Source organism: Gavia stellata, chromosome 5 (genome assembly GCF_030936135.1).
Source record: "Gavia stellata isolate bGavSte3 chromosome 5, bGavSte3.hap2, whole genome shotgun sequence".
NCBI lineage: Eukaryota > Metazoa > Chordata > Aves > Gaviiformes > Gaviidae > Gavia > Gavia stellata.
In genome coordinates, this window is record NC_082598.1 from 2,086,143 (window position 1) to 2,103,686 (window position 17,544).

Here is a 17,544-nt window from a genome sequence, read left to right on the forward strand (position 1 = left end):
AAGAAACTTTAAATGGCACGAATCCCTGATTTAAGGCAGGATTTACTGGATACGGACAGCTAGCCTGCGCATGCAGAGACGTTTAGTGCTGGGTTATTAAGCCGTGGGGGATTTTTGCTCCGTATTTATTAACCTGGAGACTCCGGTCTGGGGATTTCTCCGTGTTTGCATACACCGGAGTGAATTTTCAGTGCGAATTTGGTGCTTGCAGAGATTTGAGCAGGAGCGTTCGCATGTGCGAATCCCCGGCACTGTGTTTGCTGAGTACGCTAACATCTGGGCGAAGCGCCTGTGCCATCCGCAGCTCTCCATCGGACCATGCGTCTGCGCTTGGCTCCGGTGGTATCACACAGACATGTCACCCAAACCAGACGAACAGTTAAATTTCCGCAGCACAGTCGCCTCTTAGCCTGTGCGAGAGCTCCTGATGTGTTTTTCCCATATCCCAGACACCCGTACACTCTCCAGCACACCCGAGCAGGTACACCCAGACACATTCCCCTTGGCACGGCGGCAGGACGGGCTCGCACAGCCGGTCCCGGGGTACATGCGTGCCCGTGGGCAGCGGGTAGGGGTGGGCTGGCCTGAGGAGCGTGGCCAGAGGGATGGTGCGGGTGAGGCCTGGGGGGAAGGTGTGGGTGCCAGGGGGGGTTTGGGTGTCAGTGGGGTCAGGGTGGGGAGCTGTAGGTGTCCATGTGGGTGTCTGTGGGGGAAGGTGAGGGTGTCAGCAAGGTTTGGGGGGAAGGTGTAGTTGGCCATGAGGAAGGGAAGAGGTGTTTGTGGTGGAAGCAGCAAGTGTCCACGTGGGTGTCTGTCTGGAGCGGGTGTTGATGTGGGTGTCCATGGAGTAGGAGCAGGTGTCGGTGGGGAAGAAGCGGGTGTTGTGTGGGTGTCCGTGGGGAAGTAACTGGTGTTGCTATGGGTGTCCGTGGGGAAGGAGTGGGTGTCAGTGTGTCTATGGGGAAGGAGCAGGTGTTGGCGTGGGGGTCCGTGGGGCAGGAGAGCGGGTGCCCGTGGGGGAAGGTGCGGGTGTGCGGGTGGGGGTCAGTGGAGGAGCCGGCAGGGAAGGAGGGGTGTCCGTGGGGGTGTCGGCGGGGAAGAAGGGGTGTCCGTGGGGGTGTCGGCGGGGAAGAAGGGGTGTCCGTGGGGTGCCGCTGCAGGCCAGCGAGGGTGGGGGCAGCCCCCCGCCGCCCCCCCGCCGCCGCTTTGCATAGGAGCGCGGCTCATCCCAGCCCACCGCGCCCTCCATATAAGCCGGCGGGGCCGGCGGCCGCCGTACCGGTCCGGCCATGCTGCGCAGCCCGCCGCGCTCCCGGCCCGAGCCGCCGCCCCCCAAGACCCCCTTCCACATCGAAGCGCTCCTCGCCCGGGAGCCGCCGCGCCGCGGCCCCGCCGCCGTCTCCGCCCCGCCGCCCCCGCGCTGGCCCGCGGCGGGCCCGGGCCCCGGACCGGGCCCGGGGCTGGGGCCGCTGCCGGGAGCCTGGGGCTGGGGCTGGGGCTGGGGCTGTGCCGCCGCCGGGCGGGGCGGTGCAGGTGAGCGGGGGGGGGTGTGTGTGCGTGTGCGCGGGGTGTTCCCGCTGTCACGGGTGGGGGGGTGAGCGTGGGAGCGTGTCCTGGGGGTGCGCAGGGGACGGGGGCTGCTGTGGACGGGGCTGGAGTGCAGGCGGGGGGTGCGAGGGCCGTCCTGCGGGCGCTTGGCTGGTATCTCCGCACTGGAAAAGAAGGGGGTTTGGATCACCAAAAATGGCTTTTTTTTTTTTCCCCTACGGCTGTAGTTATATTTCTTGCAGCCTCTCGACCACCCCCAAGGTGAAGAGAGTTGGGTTGCGGCGGTGGAAATGAAGGAGGGGGAGGGAAGAATTTCCTAATAATTATTTTCCCCCTCTGTAGTGATCGATACTTAACTATCTATCGCCCATTTACCCGCAGCAATTAATGACTGGGTGAAGCGATGCTCTAATGACACGATTTACATCCTTCAGGCTTGACTTCAGTAGAAGGTTTCAGGTCAGGGACAGTCCCCCCCAATGTCCACGTGTGCCCCCCCCCTGCATTTTAAGGGCTGCTTCGTGCACGCTGGCATTTATTTCTCTTTTCATGTAACTATGAAGGGACCGCAATGCCTGCGTTTTCATCACGCCTGCCAAAACCTGCTGTAATTTCCCAAAGCCTCATCCCCACAAGTAATTTCTCCACCATGCCCAGGCAAAACCGCAGCCAAGCACGTATTTTACTTCTATAAGGACTCTTGATTTGATCCTGATAGCTACAATATTCAGATGCCAAAAGTATTTGCTACTCTTGACATTTTTTTAAGTACTTGGCCTAACTATTTAATCTATTATTTCTTTTGCGAGACAGCATCTGCATAGTCGTGTGTTAAACTATGTATTATATCAAATATACAGGTATGAAAATATAGTTAAACAATTTGCAAAGCTATTTCCACAAAGTATTTCATGTTTGAAATGACACTTGCTATTATCCGAGCATTAAAATAGAAAAAAAATGTGACGGGTGAAATTATTTTAATGATGCAAATAGTTTTAAGTGCAATTGCGGCTGTTAAGCTGTCAGGTCTCCATCCCACAAATCTTTAAACACACGCAGAACTTGCACTCAATTAATGAAACAAAGTAGGTCAAGGTGCCCATTTGTGCCTCGAGAACATGACAACATCAGTCATTAAAGGAGAGACAAGTGCCGGGTGTGAATGGGCATCATGATGTGCAGTATTTCCATGAAAGCTAAAGAAAGTTGGCTTGTCACGATATATCGCACCAGTCCAGCATCGCTCGTGGCTGCTGCTGCGGTACCCTGGTGACGGTGTGCGATGACTCTGGCTGAGGGGGATCTCTGCTCGCTGCTGAATCCAACTTCTGCTCAAAGCAGAGCTGATCTCAGACAGATCGCATTGCCCGGGGGCTGAGATTTCAGAACAGCAATGGTGGGGAGCATTCATGGCCCGATCCTGCAGATGCATACTGCATACAATGCTTTCCACCACGAAAAGTCCCCTTGGCTGTACTGGTGGGTTCTTCCTTAAAGTTAAGCGTGTGCGTGGGTTTTGGCAGGCTAGAAGCTGTGGTTACCATCAGGCATATCTTAGTGCTGGCCTTACCCGCTTCCTAGTATCTTCACGACTGTACTTTGGCACTTGGAGGTGTTCTCATGGCACCCAGCGGTCTCGCCTGTGCAGGCAGGTCCCACTGCCTGGAGTCTTTCTGGGGCTCAGAACAGGAGCTGAGTCCCCAGTCCAGCAGTTTTTTGGCATCGAGCAAGATGGGCTCGACTTGATGGTTGGACTTGATGATCTTATAGGTCTTTTCCAACCTTAGTGATTCTGTGATTCTGTGACTGTCCCTCCAGCGCTTCACGCTCAGCTGTGCAAAGTCTGTGCTGACATTCCTGTGTTGTAACTCCAGAACCAGCATCAAGTACGCAGAAGTTTTTTTTGCCTTGATGGCTGCAGCTCCTTTTCCTCAGCCCTTGACTGTGGTCTCTCCACCCTTCAATCCTCCTGGCAGTGAGATCTGGCTGGAATGAAGGTCCTTCAGGAGGACAGAGCTGGCTGGGACGAGCCCTGTGGCTGCTGGGGCATGGCCGGGGTAGCAGTCACACATTCCGAGCTGTGTGTGAATCGCTGTGCTGGCAGGATGAGGGCTTTAGAAACCAGAGACAGCACTGCTCTTAGGCTGGTGCCGGCTGGTCCTGTGACAGTGCTGGTGGTGTATTGTATGTTAATTAGGTAATTATGGTTATCATCAGGCCACAACTAGATAGGAGACTGAGACCAGATCCACTTGTTAGTCCTGCTAATGCCTCTGCACATGAGGAACTTTATGGATCAGTTGAACCTACAGAGACTAAAGGACTAAAGTCCAGGACGAGGACCTGCACGAGGGCTGGTGACTCTTGTCTCCCTCAGACCAGTCTGCCAGCCTCAGTATCTTCCCCTGGACACTGACTGTGGGTGCCAAAGGAAGGAAGGGTAAAAGCAGGGGCCAGCATGGGGTAAACTCCCCCAACCTTTACGCATTGGTGGTTAGGGGTTTCCTGAGACGCAGATGGGATTTTTGTGTTCAGCAGCTCTTGATGGACTTTATTATTCTGTTACAAAGAACCTATACAGATGGAGGTCAAACCCCGCTCATCTCATTGAGCGCTGACTTCCTTGGGTCTGGCTGCACATCCAGGACTGTCCTAGGTTGTACCTGTGGGTAGAATCATAGGATAGGTTGGAAGGGACCTCGAAAGATCATCTGGTCCAACCTTTCGTGGGAAGGGGAGCCTAGATGAGACAATCTAGGTAGGGACAGGGTAGGGACATCCCTGCTTTTCTTTTTGGTGCTACTTTGTCCCAGTCCGCTTCAGTGCATAGAGCAGTTGCATTTGGATTTCGGCTACAGCTGAAGCAATCTGGGTTTGGCATATTAACAGGGCTAGAGGAATGGCCTCAAACACGCAGACCCCTTCAGTCGCTGCTTCTTGCTTGCAGGTCTGGACTTGTCTCACTGTGTAGGGGCCAACTCACTGGGTCCTGCTGTGCCTTGGAGGTCTGGGGGGCCCTGCAAGATGAAGAGGGTCCGCACGGTCTTCAAACCAGAGCAGCTGGAGCGGCTGGAGCAAGAGTTCCTCAAGCAGCAGTACATGGTGGGCACGGAGCGAGTAGATCTGGCTGCGACTCTGCATCTCACAGAGACTCAGGTAAGAAATGGGGGAGCTGGGGATGACAGCATAGATCCCGGGTCTGGGTTTGGTCTGTGGTGATTTCCCTGCCATGAAGTGCAGTGGGAGGAGGACATGACGCAGAGTGACTTGTGGGACTCCCTGCTGCAAGATGACATTGAAGCCATGTGCCTGGAGGGATGCGGGACAGGTTTAGATGGTTTATGAATAAGAACATCCTTTTCTTAATCCATGAAGTGGGACAAAAAGCATTTAGGAGCACAAACCTGCTTGCTTTAGAGTTCAAACTGGGTTGGACTAATGTATCTGCTTTGTTATGATCCTCTGGAGACAGTTTATGCTTTAAGCGTCTTTTTATGACACCGGATCTAAATTTTTTTTCTGCTCTTCCTGGTATATTTTTGCCCCTCCCACTGCAAGCTGATTATTTATTGTGGAAAGGAGGAGCCACATGATCTACCATGGTGGGATCCAATTCAGCTGGGGAAAGGGAGAGCAAAGCAAGGGCGGTTCTGGGGTGGTCAAGGAGGGTGTGAACAGCACAGGGAGCAGGAGCAGGGGGGTAGGCGGGTGTCTCACCGTGCTCTCTGGCAGCCGTGGCCCTAGGGGTAGGTTCAGTGGCTCGTGGGAACTGGGGGATGCATCTCCTTCACTGCCCCGTCCAGAACCTCCTCTGTGCAGCTGCATCCCCCTCTCCCCTGGTCCTTTCTCCCAGCACCACTCCACCCTCCATAGTGTCACCTCCTCCTGCTCGCATGCACTGTGCCCTAAGCAGAGATGGGGCATGTCCCCCTCTTTAAGGCATCCTGCCTTTTGGGGACATCTGCCTCGGAAGCATGAAGCAACAGCTCCCATTGGAAAGGGGCTCCTGGAGACCTTGGACTAAGCTGTCATGTCATTTTCCTGCTAGGTGAAAGTCTGGTTCCAGAACCGGAGGATCAAATGGAGGAAGCAGAGCATGGAGCAGAAGGCAGCAAAGCTGTCACAGTTTGGGGTGATACAGCCTGCCACTGCGGACTCAACAGACATCAGGGACCACGAGGAGGACCCCGTGGATGTTGAGCTTTGAACAGCTGATGACATTCAGCTGCCACTGTTGTTTTTTCGGCTGTGTCTGCTTGATGGAGATACTGGGGATGCAGGCACGTCTGTGCTTCTTTGGTCCAAGTGAGACATTACGCTCTCGATCTGAGAGTTGAAGCTACAGGACTAAACTGCAGCTGGCTGGGAGGAACCCCCCAAATATTGTTTGGCTGCTGTTTGGTAGCCATGTGCCCTAACTCCTGGGGCTTCATCAGCCGGCCGGTTGTCCTTGATGGTGCCATAGCTGTGGCAAAGCAGGTGATCTCCTGTTTGCTCTTGAAGCACCAGGGCACAGAGTTTCCAGCGGAGAGGCTGGGGTGACAATCGGACGGTGTCTCTGATGGCTGTGAGCGTAAGGGCATTTGAACACACGGTCACTTGTGTTGCGTGTGGCTGTGTGCTCCTAGGAGGGAGACCTGGGCTGGGAGGAAAATCAACCCTGATTGTTTTTCCTGGTCAACTTGACTCCCATGTTTGATGCTTAGATCACAACAACAACCAAAAAAAAAAAGTGAAAATGGGAAAGCCCTTTGCTCCCACCTGCAGACTATCATTACTCTTGCGATAAGATGAACAGGGTCTGATCCTGCCCCTGGAACAGAAGTGCCTCCTCTTGTCCTGTGCCTTGGTGTTTTTGTGCCTTTGTTTTGGCTTCCCAAACCCGGAGGGCAGAACCCCATGGGTCTCTTCTGCCTTCTGGCATTGCCTTGCTGTGCCAAGGTGTGCATATGCTGCTGCAGCAGGGAATGAGGCACTCCGGCTGGCTGAGGTGCAGGGATGGGGGCTGTTATAAAAAGGCAGCTTTCCAACACCTCTGGTGCGTCAGACGACCCCCTGCCCCTCGTCCAGATGTGCCGATTCTGGCCCAGACGGCAGTTGCTCTGTTCTCTCCTCATTATACATCCAGGTGCCATGGGAAACGGCACCTGGAGCGTTCGGCAAGCATATCTGTAACCACCTGATGCAGTTAGCAGTTGTATTTCTGGTGGGTGGGAGGGCTTTGGGGAGTCAGGACTGAGTACTCACCTCTCCCCGTCTGTGTGTTAGCAGCTGAGTGCTCTTGGGTCAGGCTGTCAGCGCTCAGGCTGTCACCTCGCCTTCCTAGGTCTGCCCAGGGTACCAGGCACCATGTCCCGTCAGCTCAGGGTAATTTATTGCGTCTCTTTCTGAACCAGAACACTGTATATCACTTTACTCTTATATTGTTATTTATAGAAATAACTTCTTTTTCTTAATAAGTGTCACTTATTTATTTGCTTTGCTTCTTAATAAAAATCTAGTGTATCTTAAAAAGAGAGATGGGACTGGCTGGGGGGAGGCAGGGTTGGGCAGCTCCTTGGTTTCTGAGCAGGCAGCGGTGCCTCAGTGGCTTCTTGCCCCACAGCTGCCAGGGATGGCTTATCCATCCTTTTTGCTCTGTACAGTTTTCTGTGTTTCTGAGGAAATGGAGTAAAAAAAAAAAAAAGAAAACAAAGAAATGCACCTTTTCCTCCTCCTAATAAGACCCCTGTTGTCAAAAATAACATCTGCTTTCCAACAAGTCACAAAAGGGTGTTTGCTTCTTGCACGTTTTCATTCCTGACATGCCAATACAAATATGAAAGCAGTGTTTTTTCCCCCACACTTGTGTGTTTGCTGGTAAACCTGTGCACTCGTCTCAAGCTTGAACATTTGGAATGGAGCAAGAACAGCTTTTAAACAGATCAGCTGAAAACCTGTGAGTGTCAAAAAAACAGAAGGAAAACACATTTCCAACGAATCTCTTTAATTTTCAATTGAAATTATTAAAAAAAAACCCAAACAACATATTTTCATCCTTCCTAAAAGTTTGAGGGTTTTTTTCTTAATAAGTTGTTTTGGACAAAATAAATGCTAAAAAAAAGTTTTTTTTTTTTAAATTGATTGATGACTCCATATCATGGGTGAAAGGAGATAACACGAGTTACTATCTCTAGGCCAGTTCCTGCAGAGATAGATAGAATACATTTATAGTATGATACGTAACATCTGATAAACGCGGGGTGCTCAGGTTCAGGCTGCTGTTCCTGGAGTCAAGGACCTCTGACTGCAGGTGGATGTGGCCAAACCTGCGCAGCCCCTGCTCTGCCAGGCTGATGCTTCAGCAAACTGAAGTCCAGGAGAAGGTTCTCCCTGTGCTCTGCAAATACAGAAGCAGAAGCAAACCCAGCCCAGCTTCGCTGATACTTCCAAATTAATGTGGGCACCAGGGCTCGTTCAGAGGCATGAAGGACGCTTTGAAGTGTTGCTCGTCGGGCCACGACTCAAGCTGATGTTCAATGGATGAGACGCCCTGCCACTTAGCACCGAAACCTTAGAGAAACAGGACATGTAATGCTGTTATTACAATAATGGCTAGCCTTCCTAGTATTAGTATGAAGATGTAATTGAAGTAGGAGTCATAGCATTGCTCCAACCATGTCTAGGTCCTTGTAGACCCTGGGATGGGCATTGCACGGCGGCGAAATGCCCTGCACAGCTCGCTGCTGGGTTCACCTGGGCCAGATCCCAAAATGCAGCTAGGGAAGGTGTCCCAGGCAGTTTGTCTGTCCCTTGTCGCCTGATGGTCCCACTCCGCGGCCATGCTCCCGCATGGGCTGCTGGCCTGGGCATGAAGGTGGCAGGATCCAGCCACAAAGTTACCGTCCGGTGTCACGTCCCCGCCACGAGCCGACAGTGACATCTAGTGACTCCAAAACACCCCAAAACGCCCTGAATATGAAATCGTTCCATATTCCCAAACCTGCTGCAGCCACCTGGTTGATGAAGAGCGGGACTGAGTCTGAACGGGCGCTGGCAGCACCGGTGTGAATTAGTAAATACAACTAAACCCGCCTTGTCATGGATTTTAGGCAGCCTAGCGGGAGGTAGCGAGGACGCAGGAGCCACGTTAGCATGTTTTGAAGGATTTTTTGGGGAAAGTTGGGCCAGTTCTGGGTGTGCAGGGGCAGCTTGAGACCATCTCCTCGCCCTGTGAGGGGGTACCTTGCATTCCCGCCTGACGGGGATATGAAGGCTGATGAATGGCCTGGCTGTACGGTTAAAAAATAGTAATAATTAAGAGAGGAGAGGCAGCAAAACTCCTGTTTTTTGCGTGGCTGTGGAAGCGCCCCAGCCCCGTTTTGGGGCTTTTTGGAGGTGTTTTTGGAGGGTGGCGGTGGGCTGAGGGGAGGGCTAAAATGGCGGCCGGCCCCCCCCCGCCCCGGGGCTGAGGGGGGCGAGGGCGGGCGCGGACCCCCGCGGGGGGCCGGCAGCCATCTTCGTGCGGGGCGGCGGGTGAGGGGGGCGGAGGAGGAGGAGGAGGAGGAGGAGGAGGAGGAGGAAGAGGAAGAGGAAGAGGAAGAGGCAGAGGCGCTGCCCGCCCCCGGCGGGTCAGAGTGGGGAAGTCGCCGCCCGAAGATGGCCGCCGCGGCGGGGGACGTGTGCGGCGCCGTGCCGGGGGGCCGCGGCGGGGCCGGGGCTGCGGCGGAGGCGCGGTTCATCAGCAGCGCCAAGGTGAGCCCGGCGGCCTCGGCCGGTCCCCCCGCCGCGGGGGTCCCTCCCTTCCCTCACGCTGCGGCAGAACCAATTTTGTGGGGGAAATGGGGTAAAAACCCGACAGCCTCCCCTCAGGCTGGGCGGGGGCGGGATACCTTCAACCCCCGGGTGGGTTTCGGCTTCGGGTGCGTCCCCTGACCCGCGCCTCTCCCTCGGCAGGGGAAAGGCTTGTTCGCCACCAAGAACATCCGCAAAGGGGAAACCGTCTTCGTGGAGAGGCCGGTGGTGTCGTCCCAGTTCCTCTGGAACGCCCTGTACAACTACCGAGGTGAGCGGCCGGCGGTGGTGGCACGTCCCTGTCGCCTGCCCCGGCGCGGTGACTGCGGGGTCCCAAAAGAGCCGCCCGGTTTTTAAGGAAAGGGTTTGGGTTTGTCTTAGCACCACCAGGAAAACGGCCCTGCTGCCGTTTTTGCCTCTGCACTAAAAAAACTGTTGGCAAGTGGAAAACGTTGGGGTCGTTTGAGGGACGGTGACTTCCATCAACCCTGGAGGAAAGCACCACGTGCCACCATCGGGCACCATCTTTGTGGGAACCCCCATTTTTTAGAGGCGTGGGTGCTAATCCCCATCACACCACCGTAGAGTACAGCCCACAAAGGTGCCAACATTCTCCGGAAGCACCAGAATAAAAAATGAGGGTTGTAAGAGCAGGATTTTAAACTTTTTCATCCTCCCTAGACTCTGCTGTGCGCTGAGCTCCATCACAGCTCAGCGACATGGGGACACTTGCCATTGTATGGCCTGTAAACACTTCCCAGCATTATAGGGCAGCAGATGAGGGCTGAGGGTGGTTAAATTGCAGCAGAAATGGTCTTCCCTTTGGAGGGAGCGGTAAGAGACTGGTGCCTCCAGCTCGGAGATGGTTCTGTCTGATGGTGTTGGTACCAGTCGCGCTGTCTTGCCCCGGGCTCTGGCCCCTTTCCTTTTTGAAGGCTGTGGTCTCACTGTGGCATCCATCTGTCTTGTTTCCCCACAGCCTGCGATCACTGCCTACGGGCTTTGGAGACGGCGGAGGAAAACGCCCAGCGGCTGCTGGGGAAGAGCTCGCTGGTGCTGCCTCACCCGGAGCAGTGCAGCATCCGGAAAGACCTGCACCAGCAGTGTCCCCGGTGCCAGGTATGGGGCTGCCGGGAGGGACTATGGTCTTGTTGGGGTCGCTGACTCCTTTACAGCATCTAGCCAGGCACTTGCGCTGCCCAGAGATGGGTGTCTGCTTTTCCCTTCTGCATCACGATGGCTAAAGAGCTGGGGCTCAGATGGTCAGGGAGGGGGCACAGCTGGGCCTAGGACCCCCTTTTCCTGGTGCCATAGCCAATGCTGGGCGCTGTGCCCCTCGCTCTAGGTGACGTACTGCAGCGCTGAATGCAGGCAGGCCGCTTTGGAGCAGTACCACCAGGTCCTCTGCCTTGGCCCGTCCCGTGATGACCCCACGCACCCCCTCAACAAGCTGCAGGAGGCATGGAGGTAGGGGACCGACCTGCCTGTTGCTCCATGGGCAGAGGAGGTGGCTCTCCTGGGCTGGGTGACGCTGCCTGGGACCAGGGCTGAGGACTGTCCTTGCTTTGCATCCCTGCATGGGGTGGCTGGAGGGTGGTGGTGGCCGTGGGACACTGCCCAGCTCTACCTGCTGATTGGGCAGCAGGTGAATTTGTGTTGGCAGTGCAAGAGTTTAGATACACAGCTGAGCAGTTCCTATTTTTCTCCCAGTAAAGAGCTACAAGGCACTGAGCTGTGCATCCCTCACTCCTGCAATTTTATAGTGCTCCCACATATCTACAGCCTTTGGGAGATCCTCCTTGTAGCACCCCCGCGAGTACATAAATTGCCATCCTTGCTTGCAGATGACAAAATGGGCACAGAGGGGAGAAGCGACATCCCTGACCCAAAGCTTGTCACAAACCACAGAACTCGCTGCAGTCCTGGGCTTTGTATGGGACCCAGGCTCTAGTTTAGCAGGATGGTAGGGCGTTATTTGTGTGCTCAGAGCAGGCAGGTGGGTGCAGGCTTCTCCTCGCCCCGAGCGGCGCTGGATCCCTATGCAGCGATGCTGCACTGGCCACTTTGATGTGACGGATGAGTGTGGGCCTGACCACATGGATGGCAGCTGCCACTGCCTACCTCTAGCTTTTTATTTCCATACCAGCACTGATCTGCTCATTTCTTTTCTTCACTCTTATCCCCCAGAAACATGCATTACCCACCAGAGACTTCCAGCATTATGTTGATGGCTCGGATGGTTGCCACCATCAAACAGGTATGTCTGCAATTTGGAGCCACAGCTTCTGGTGTGTGGTTTCCTTTTCCCATTGTGGCTGCTATTGCCAAGGACTGATCTCTCCTCCAGCAACTGTCTGGGTCCTGCTTGAACAGATTTCAAAATCTAGCGGTTTCTGGTTGTGGAGACAGCAGGCAGAAAAGGAGGTTCCTATGTCCTGAGCCAAGCCGGTCTTTTTTTCTGTACCAAAATAGTTAGTCAGAACTGAACCTTTCCTTTGGCTCTGTTTCGTTGGCCTGGCTTTCTCAGCGTTTATTCTGACAATAAACTACCACCATGCCACTGCTTCTGGTGGTTCTTGATAGCAGGCTGGATACCTCTGAGCTCAGCGGGGCTTGTCCTTTCCTCCCTCTCTCCTGGCTAGGGAGGGAAGCGGTGTTGGTGCAATGCCTTTGCTTGATTCCTTTGTCAGGCTAAAGACAAGGAGTGGTGGATCAAGGCCTTCTCCCAGTTCTGCAGTAAGACAGCAAACGAAGAAGAGGAGATTGTGCACAAGCTGCTGGGGGACAAATTTCAGGTAAGAGCCTGGCGGTACTTGGATGTGTTGAATCCCCGAGCCTGCCCTCTCCCTGTCTGTGCCTGCGAGCCCACGGGTGCAGAGGCCCCATTGCAGCTGGGATGGGAGACGCTGGAAATCCCAGGCTCAAAGTGGGAGCACGAAGTCCCCTGTTAGGGGCTGGCTGACCTGACAGAGAGGAAACGGGTTGTTTAGAGGGCTTTGGGCTTGTGGTGCTTCAGTGGGACACACTGCTCATTCCTGTGGTGGAGATGCTCCGCCGTGGGATGGGACAGGGTGATATGTAACTGCTGAGTAGGTGGCTTTTGCTGCTAAAATGAGTGGCTTTTGCTGCTCTGAGGGCAGCAGCCTCCAGCCTTGCAGAAAAGGACGAGGAGCCTGACTCCTGAGCCTTCTATCCCGTGCTGGGCTCGGCTGTCAGCTTGGGTCTGACTCCCAGCGGCGTCTCCCCACCCTGATGGTGTTGCCATGTCCTGCCAGGGCCAGCTGGAGCTGCTGCGGTTGCTCTTCACTGAAGCCCTTTACGACGAACATCTCAGCAGGGTGAGTTGAGCCACTTCCCGACTAGCCCAGGAGCGTGGTGCAACCCTGTGCTTGGCGCCAGCCCCCCTGGGTCATGTCTGCCCCGAAGGCCAGGGCTTCCCCTGGGACTCTACCCATTCCTTGCTTCCCCCAAAGCTCCTGTGGGATTTGAGGCACTTGCAGAGCGGGATGCTGCCGCAGGCTGGCCTGGGCTCAGCTGCTTTCTCATCTCCCTTCTGCAGTGGTTCACTCCAGAAGGCTTTCGATCCCTCTTTGCCCTCGTTGGGACCAATGGCCAAGGCATAGGAACAAGGTAATGGGGCTTTCTGGGTGCTCCTTGCAGGGCAGCAGGGATGTGGCATGGAGGGGATGTACAGTCTGTAAATCCACGCTGGCCTGGGTAACGTCTGGGTTTAGATGTAAGAGAGGGGGATGGAGAGGCAAATGTAAAAGCAGTCCTTCATCTTGGCTGCGTCCAACCCTTTCACATCCTTCTGCCAGACCTTGGCCACTGAGAGCCACTGAGAGCCACTGAGTTTAATCCTTAGATTCCCCCTGTGAGGTCCCACCATGTGCCAACAGCACTGTGGGACTGTAACGGTGTCCCTCTGCTTCCCGACAGCTCTCTGAGCCAGTGGGTGCACGCTTGCGATGCGCTGGATCTCCCCATGCTGCAGCGAGAGGAGCTGGACGCCTTCATCGATCAGCTCTATAAGGACATCGAGAAGGGTGAGGCTCTGATGTGGCCATGGGCAGCGTCAAGCAGTGCCCTTTTCAGGAGATTGCTGGAGACTTTTCCCCGCATTCAGGGAATAGGAGACGTTCCCACTGGGGACTGGGAGATCCCACTTCCCCTGGTCCCTGCAAGCCATGCCTGCTGCCTTTGGCTCGCTACATGGATAGGGCAGGTCCAAGTTTGTGGGCAGCATGGCCCAGATGAACTGTGGCAGGTCGGGGTGGCTGGAGGGCTGATCTGGAGGGATCCTGTGCAGAAAAGTCCCATCTGCACAGAATGTTCGAAGACCTGTTTATCACTTTTTTGATTGATGCAGCTCTGTGAGTACAGGGACAGGCCAGGCAGCCTGGGGGTGAAAATCTTCATGTCCTCCATCCCCTCTCAGTGGGGAGTGAAGGGTGCTTTGGAAACTGCTCTCCAACACCTGGCCCCTAAAGCAGCACTGGCTGGGTGCGTTCAGTGTTGGTGGACGTCACTTCATGCTCGTGCTGATCTGCGCGTATGGAGAGCCAGAACGGCTCATGCAAAGCCCTAACCCCCTCTCTGTGCTGCAGAGTCAGGAGAGTTCCTCAACTGCGAGGGATCGGGTCTCTACGTGCTCCAGAGCTGCTGTAAGTAACACAAGGACTGGGAGGAAAACTGCTAGTAATGAGGAGGGATATGTCCTGGGCTAGACTGGCTAACCTCTTCCTAAAAGCCTCTGGAGAAAGGGGTTTGTGTTTCCTGTCCATGGGATGGGATGGGACGGGTGCTGCCCTGGGGCCTGGATGTTCTCTGTGGGTCTCCCGGCATCTCACCTAGCTATGAAATGGTCAGTCCTGGCTTGAATGGACTTGGCTGTGATGTAGTCTCCAGCAGCCACGTATGCAGTTAGCAAAGAGACTGTCTCCAACCTTGTCTGAGGAAAACGGAGCTGAACAAACCATTAAAGGAGGGAGCCTTTCTTGGCTGGCCCATGGGGGACGTAGGAGAGGATGTCCCAGCACCCGGAGCTGTCTTCTTTCACTCCTAAGCATTAACTGCAGGGCAGGGACAAGGAGGGACTGGGGACTGGCTGCTGGGGGAGCTGCGAAGCAGCTAAAAAGTGCTGCCCTGTGCATCCTTCCCTCAGCACCTGGAGGCAGAGATGGTGCTGTGCATCCCCGGGGTTGATCCAGGACAGCTCGCTCTCTCTGAGTGGTTTTTGTGGGTCTAAGGGAGAGCCCTGACCCTGCACCCTGCTCCGCTGGACCCCCATGTCCCTAGTGTGAGTGGAGAGTGTCATGCTGGTGTCCCCAAGGTAGATGGGGTGGCCGCAGCATTGTGCTGCCTTATCCTTAGCCAGGCCGTGGCCCCCCCAGTTGGAGGCACTGGCTGCCACATGCTTGGGCCACACAGAAGGGCAGGCACAAACCCTTGTGGACTGTGTGGGGTCTCCGACCCTGACTCTGCCTTCCCCTTCCTCTGGAGACGCCCTCGCAGCTGTGTCCCATCTTCCCCGTAGGTAACCACAGCTGCATCCCCAATGCCGAGACATCCTTCCCGGAAAACAACTTCCTCCTGCATCTGACAGCTCTGGAGGACATCGAAGCAGGAGAGGTGAGACAGCGGGGCCCGGATGAACCTGGGGCAGCATCGCACCTTGGCAGAGGGTCCCTGTGTCCCCTACATCCCCTGCGGACCCCAGCCCCGTACCTCCTGTGTCTTGCGTTGTCCTGGCGGAGGAATTCATGCTTCATCCCATGTAGTGGCTGCCGGACCCCATGTTTCTGCCTGACTCTGAGAGGGACTGGTACAAATCGTGCTGCTTTGGGTTCGTGGGAAGTGATTCTCAGCCCAACCTGTTTTTCTTTGCTCACAGGAAATCTGCATCAGTTATTTAGACTGTTGTCAGAGGGAGCGGAGCAGACACAGCCGCAACAAGATACTCAGGTAGAGGCTGCTTGGAGGAACCCAGCGGGGACACAGCACCCCTTTGCACCCCCCAGCCAGTCAGTCTGGGCTGCTTCCCCACCTTGGGGCCCGGTGCATGTCCTGGTGCGTGGCTGCGCACGGGCTGGTGTGCAAGCTGGCGTGCATGTAGCATGTGGCGCTTTTGGGCTTCGTCCATGCTGCCATCAGACCATGGGGGACTCATCTCTGCGTGAGGCTGGAGCTCCCTGCTCTCCCTTCTCGTGGGTTGTAGCCCCAGGGACCGAGGGTTTGGGCCCCCCTCTCTTGCTCCGCTCTGCAGTTGGCTCCTGCAAACTATTGCTGTCCCCAGTGGTCTTACTTTTCCTTCTCCGCCCTTCAAGGGTAGGGGTTCCTGCTGATGGTCACCGTCCCCATGTCCCATCACTCCTGCAGGGCTGAGAAATCCCCCTCTCCACCCAGACTACCTCCACCCCACCTGAGCCCAGCATGATTGAACCTGCAAACTCCTCCGTGTTTAACATATTTAGCCTCTTGCTGGCTGCTTTGTCCCCAAGCCCCTGCCCAGCAGCAGTGTTGGGGTTGTGCCTGTGTCAACGCCATCACTCTTTCTCCTTCCCTTCTTCCAGGGAGAACTACTTGTTTACCTGCTCGTGTCCCAAGTGCCTAGCGCAAGCTGACGATGCTGATGTGACGTCGGACGAAGAGGAGGAGGGTGAAGGGGAGACGGATGATGCCGAGCTGGAGGATGAGATGACTGACGTTTGATCTTGGCCCCGGGCGAGAGGAGAGGGAAGGGACAGGGGGGTTCCTCCGAAAGGCAGCAGCTTTAATACTAGAAACAGGGTTGTGTTGTGGGGTCGGGTGGGAGGCCACGTGCCGGTGGCGGGTGCGGAGTTCTGGCGGAGTGGAGCAGCGGGGGAGCCGGAGGCAGGCCCTGCTCCCGCCTGTCCTTGTTGTGCGCTGTGCGTGTGTGTGTGTGCGTGTGTGTCAGGTCCTCCCCGTCCTCCCTGTGAGGACAGGCTGTGAGCTGGTGGCCCCCTGCCACGTCCCGGTCCCCGGAGGGGCCAACTGGTGCTTGCCGGGGAGGCTGGAGGAGAGCAGGTTCTGGCCAGCCCCTGGGCTGGGGTAGGGGACATCATGGTGGTCGCCTTGTGGCCACCTCTGAGGCTGCTCTGCGTGCCTGTGCCGGCCGTGGGTGCGGAGGAGCATGTCCTTTCCTACCCTGCAGGGACGAGGGGAACGTGTGTGTGTGTGCGTACGTGTGTTTGTGCACGAGGGGTACTATTTAATGTCTATAGTAGCACTATCTACACACTAAGGAGCTGGGGTCCTTATATATACTCCATTCCCCGCCTTGGCTCAGCGAGCAGCAAGGGGCAAAATGATTTTGCAGGTGGGACAGAGTCACCTTACGGGTGGCTCTGATGCCCGAGTCCAGCTGGGAAAGTGGGGCCAACCCTGGCAGGCACCTCCCTACCACTTTGGCCCCATCCTTTACATGATGCAAAGCCCCGTGCAGTGATGGCCAAGCTGTTCGGGGAGGGGGAACGGCCAGGCTGCTGCTAGCCCAGAGCCGACATGGGCTACGGTGTTGCGTATGCAAAGTCACTGTCCAAAACCCAAAAGACACTTCGGGTTTTGCAGAGAGCGAGCCATCCCGCCAGGCCATCCAGCTGCGGGCTGCTTTGTGAGGAGGATGCGCTCGAGCGGGAGCCACTGTGCCCAGGGACGCAGCATGGTGCTTGTGTGCTTCCCTGCACCGAGTGGCCCCACGTGGAGACGTCGCCAGCAGCTGAGCGTTGTCATCCATCCCATGCTGCCAGCCACCGATGAGGCCACACCGCTGTGTGCAGCGTCCATCTGTGGACCACGTGGCCAGAAGGAGAAGGTAGCTCCAAGCAACAGACAGGCAGCAGGTTGGGGATGTGCCTGGGGGTATTTTCCTCCCCTCTTGGATTTTGGGGAGCTGTTTTCCTGCCGCCCCTTCCTTCAGGCCCGTGGCAGCTGGATTGTGGCACCTCTGACACTACCATCACCCCCAGCCCTGCACCTCGCTGCTTGTCCCCAGCTGTCCCGGGGCCGTGTCCCCTTCAGTGTTCATAATAAACCAAGACTGGTGAGAAGCTGGGCTGTGTCGTTTGTACCGGTAAACTGGAGGGTGGTGAGCACAGAGACAAGGGCTACGATCCAGGGGCTGGTCCCAGTGGGGACATGGAGGTCTGGGGGTGAGGGAATAGATGCCCACTGAGGTCTGGGCTCTGGGTCTGCCACCAG

General features: G+C 55.9%; 2 protein-coding genes across 2 annotated transcripts; both read left to right on the forward strand.

Moving 5' to 3' along the window:
• Positions 1–1,289: 1,289 nt before the first annotated feature.
• LOC104258936 (homeobox protein not2) lies at positions 1,290–5,758 on the forward strand. Its single transcript, XM_059817852.1, has 3 exons — positions 1,290–1,452; positions 4,499–4,707; positions 5,600–5,758. Exons 1-3 carry the CDS (start codon positions 1,290–1,292, stop codon positions 5,756–5,758), a joined length of 531 nt encoding a protein of 176 aa, XP_059673835.1.
• A 3,431-nt stretch (positions 5,759–9,189) lies between these two features.
• SMYD5 (SMYD family member 5) lies at positions 9,190–17,377 on the forward strand. Its single transcript, XM_059817794.1, has 13 exons — positions 9,190–9,285; positions 9,487–9,595; positions 10,304–10,443; positions 10,670–10,791; positions 11,512–11,581; positions 12,015–12,119; positions 12,600–12,662; positions 12,884–12,954; positions 13,264–13,370; positions 13,932–13,988; positions 14,861–14,955; positions 15,218–15,288; positions 15,897–17,377. The coding sequence occupies exons 1-13, from the start codon at positions 9,190–9,192 to the stop codon at positions 16,033–16,035; spliced, it is 1,245 nt and encodes a 414-aa protein (XP_059673777.1). The 3' UTR covers positions 16,036–17,377.
• The last annotated feature ends 167 nt before the right edge of the window (positions 17,378–17,544 follow it).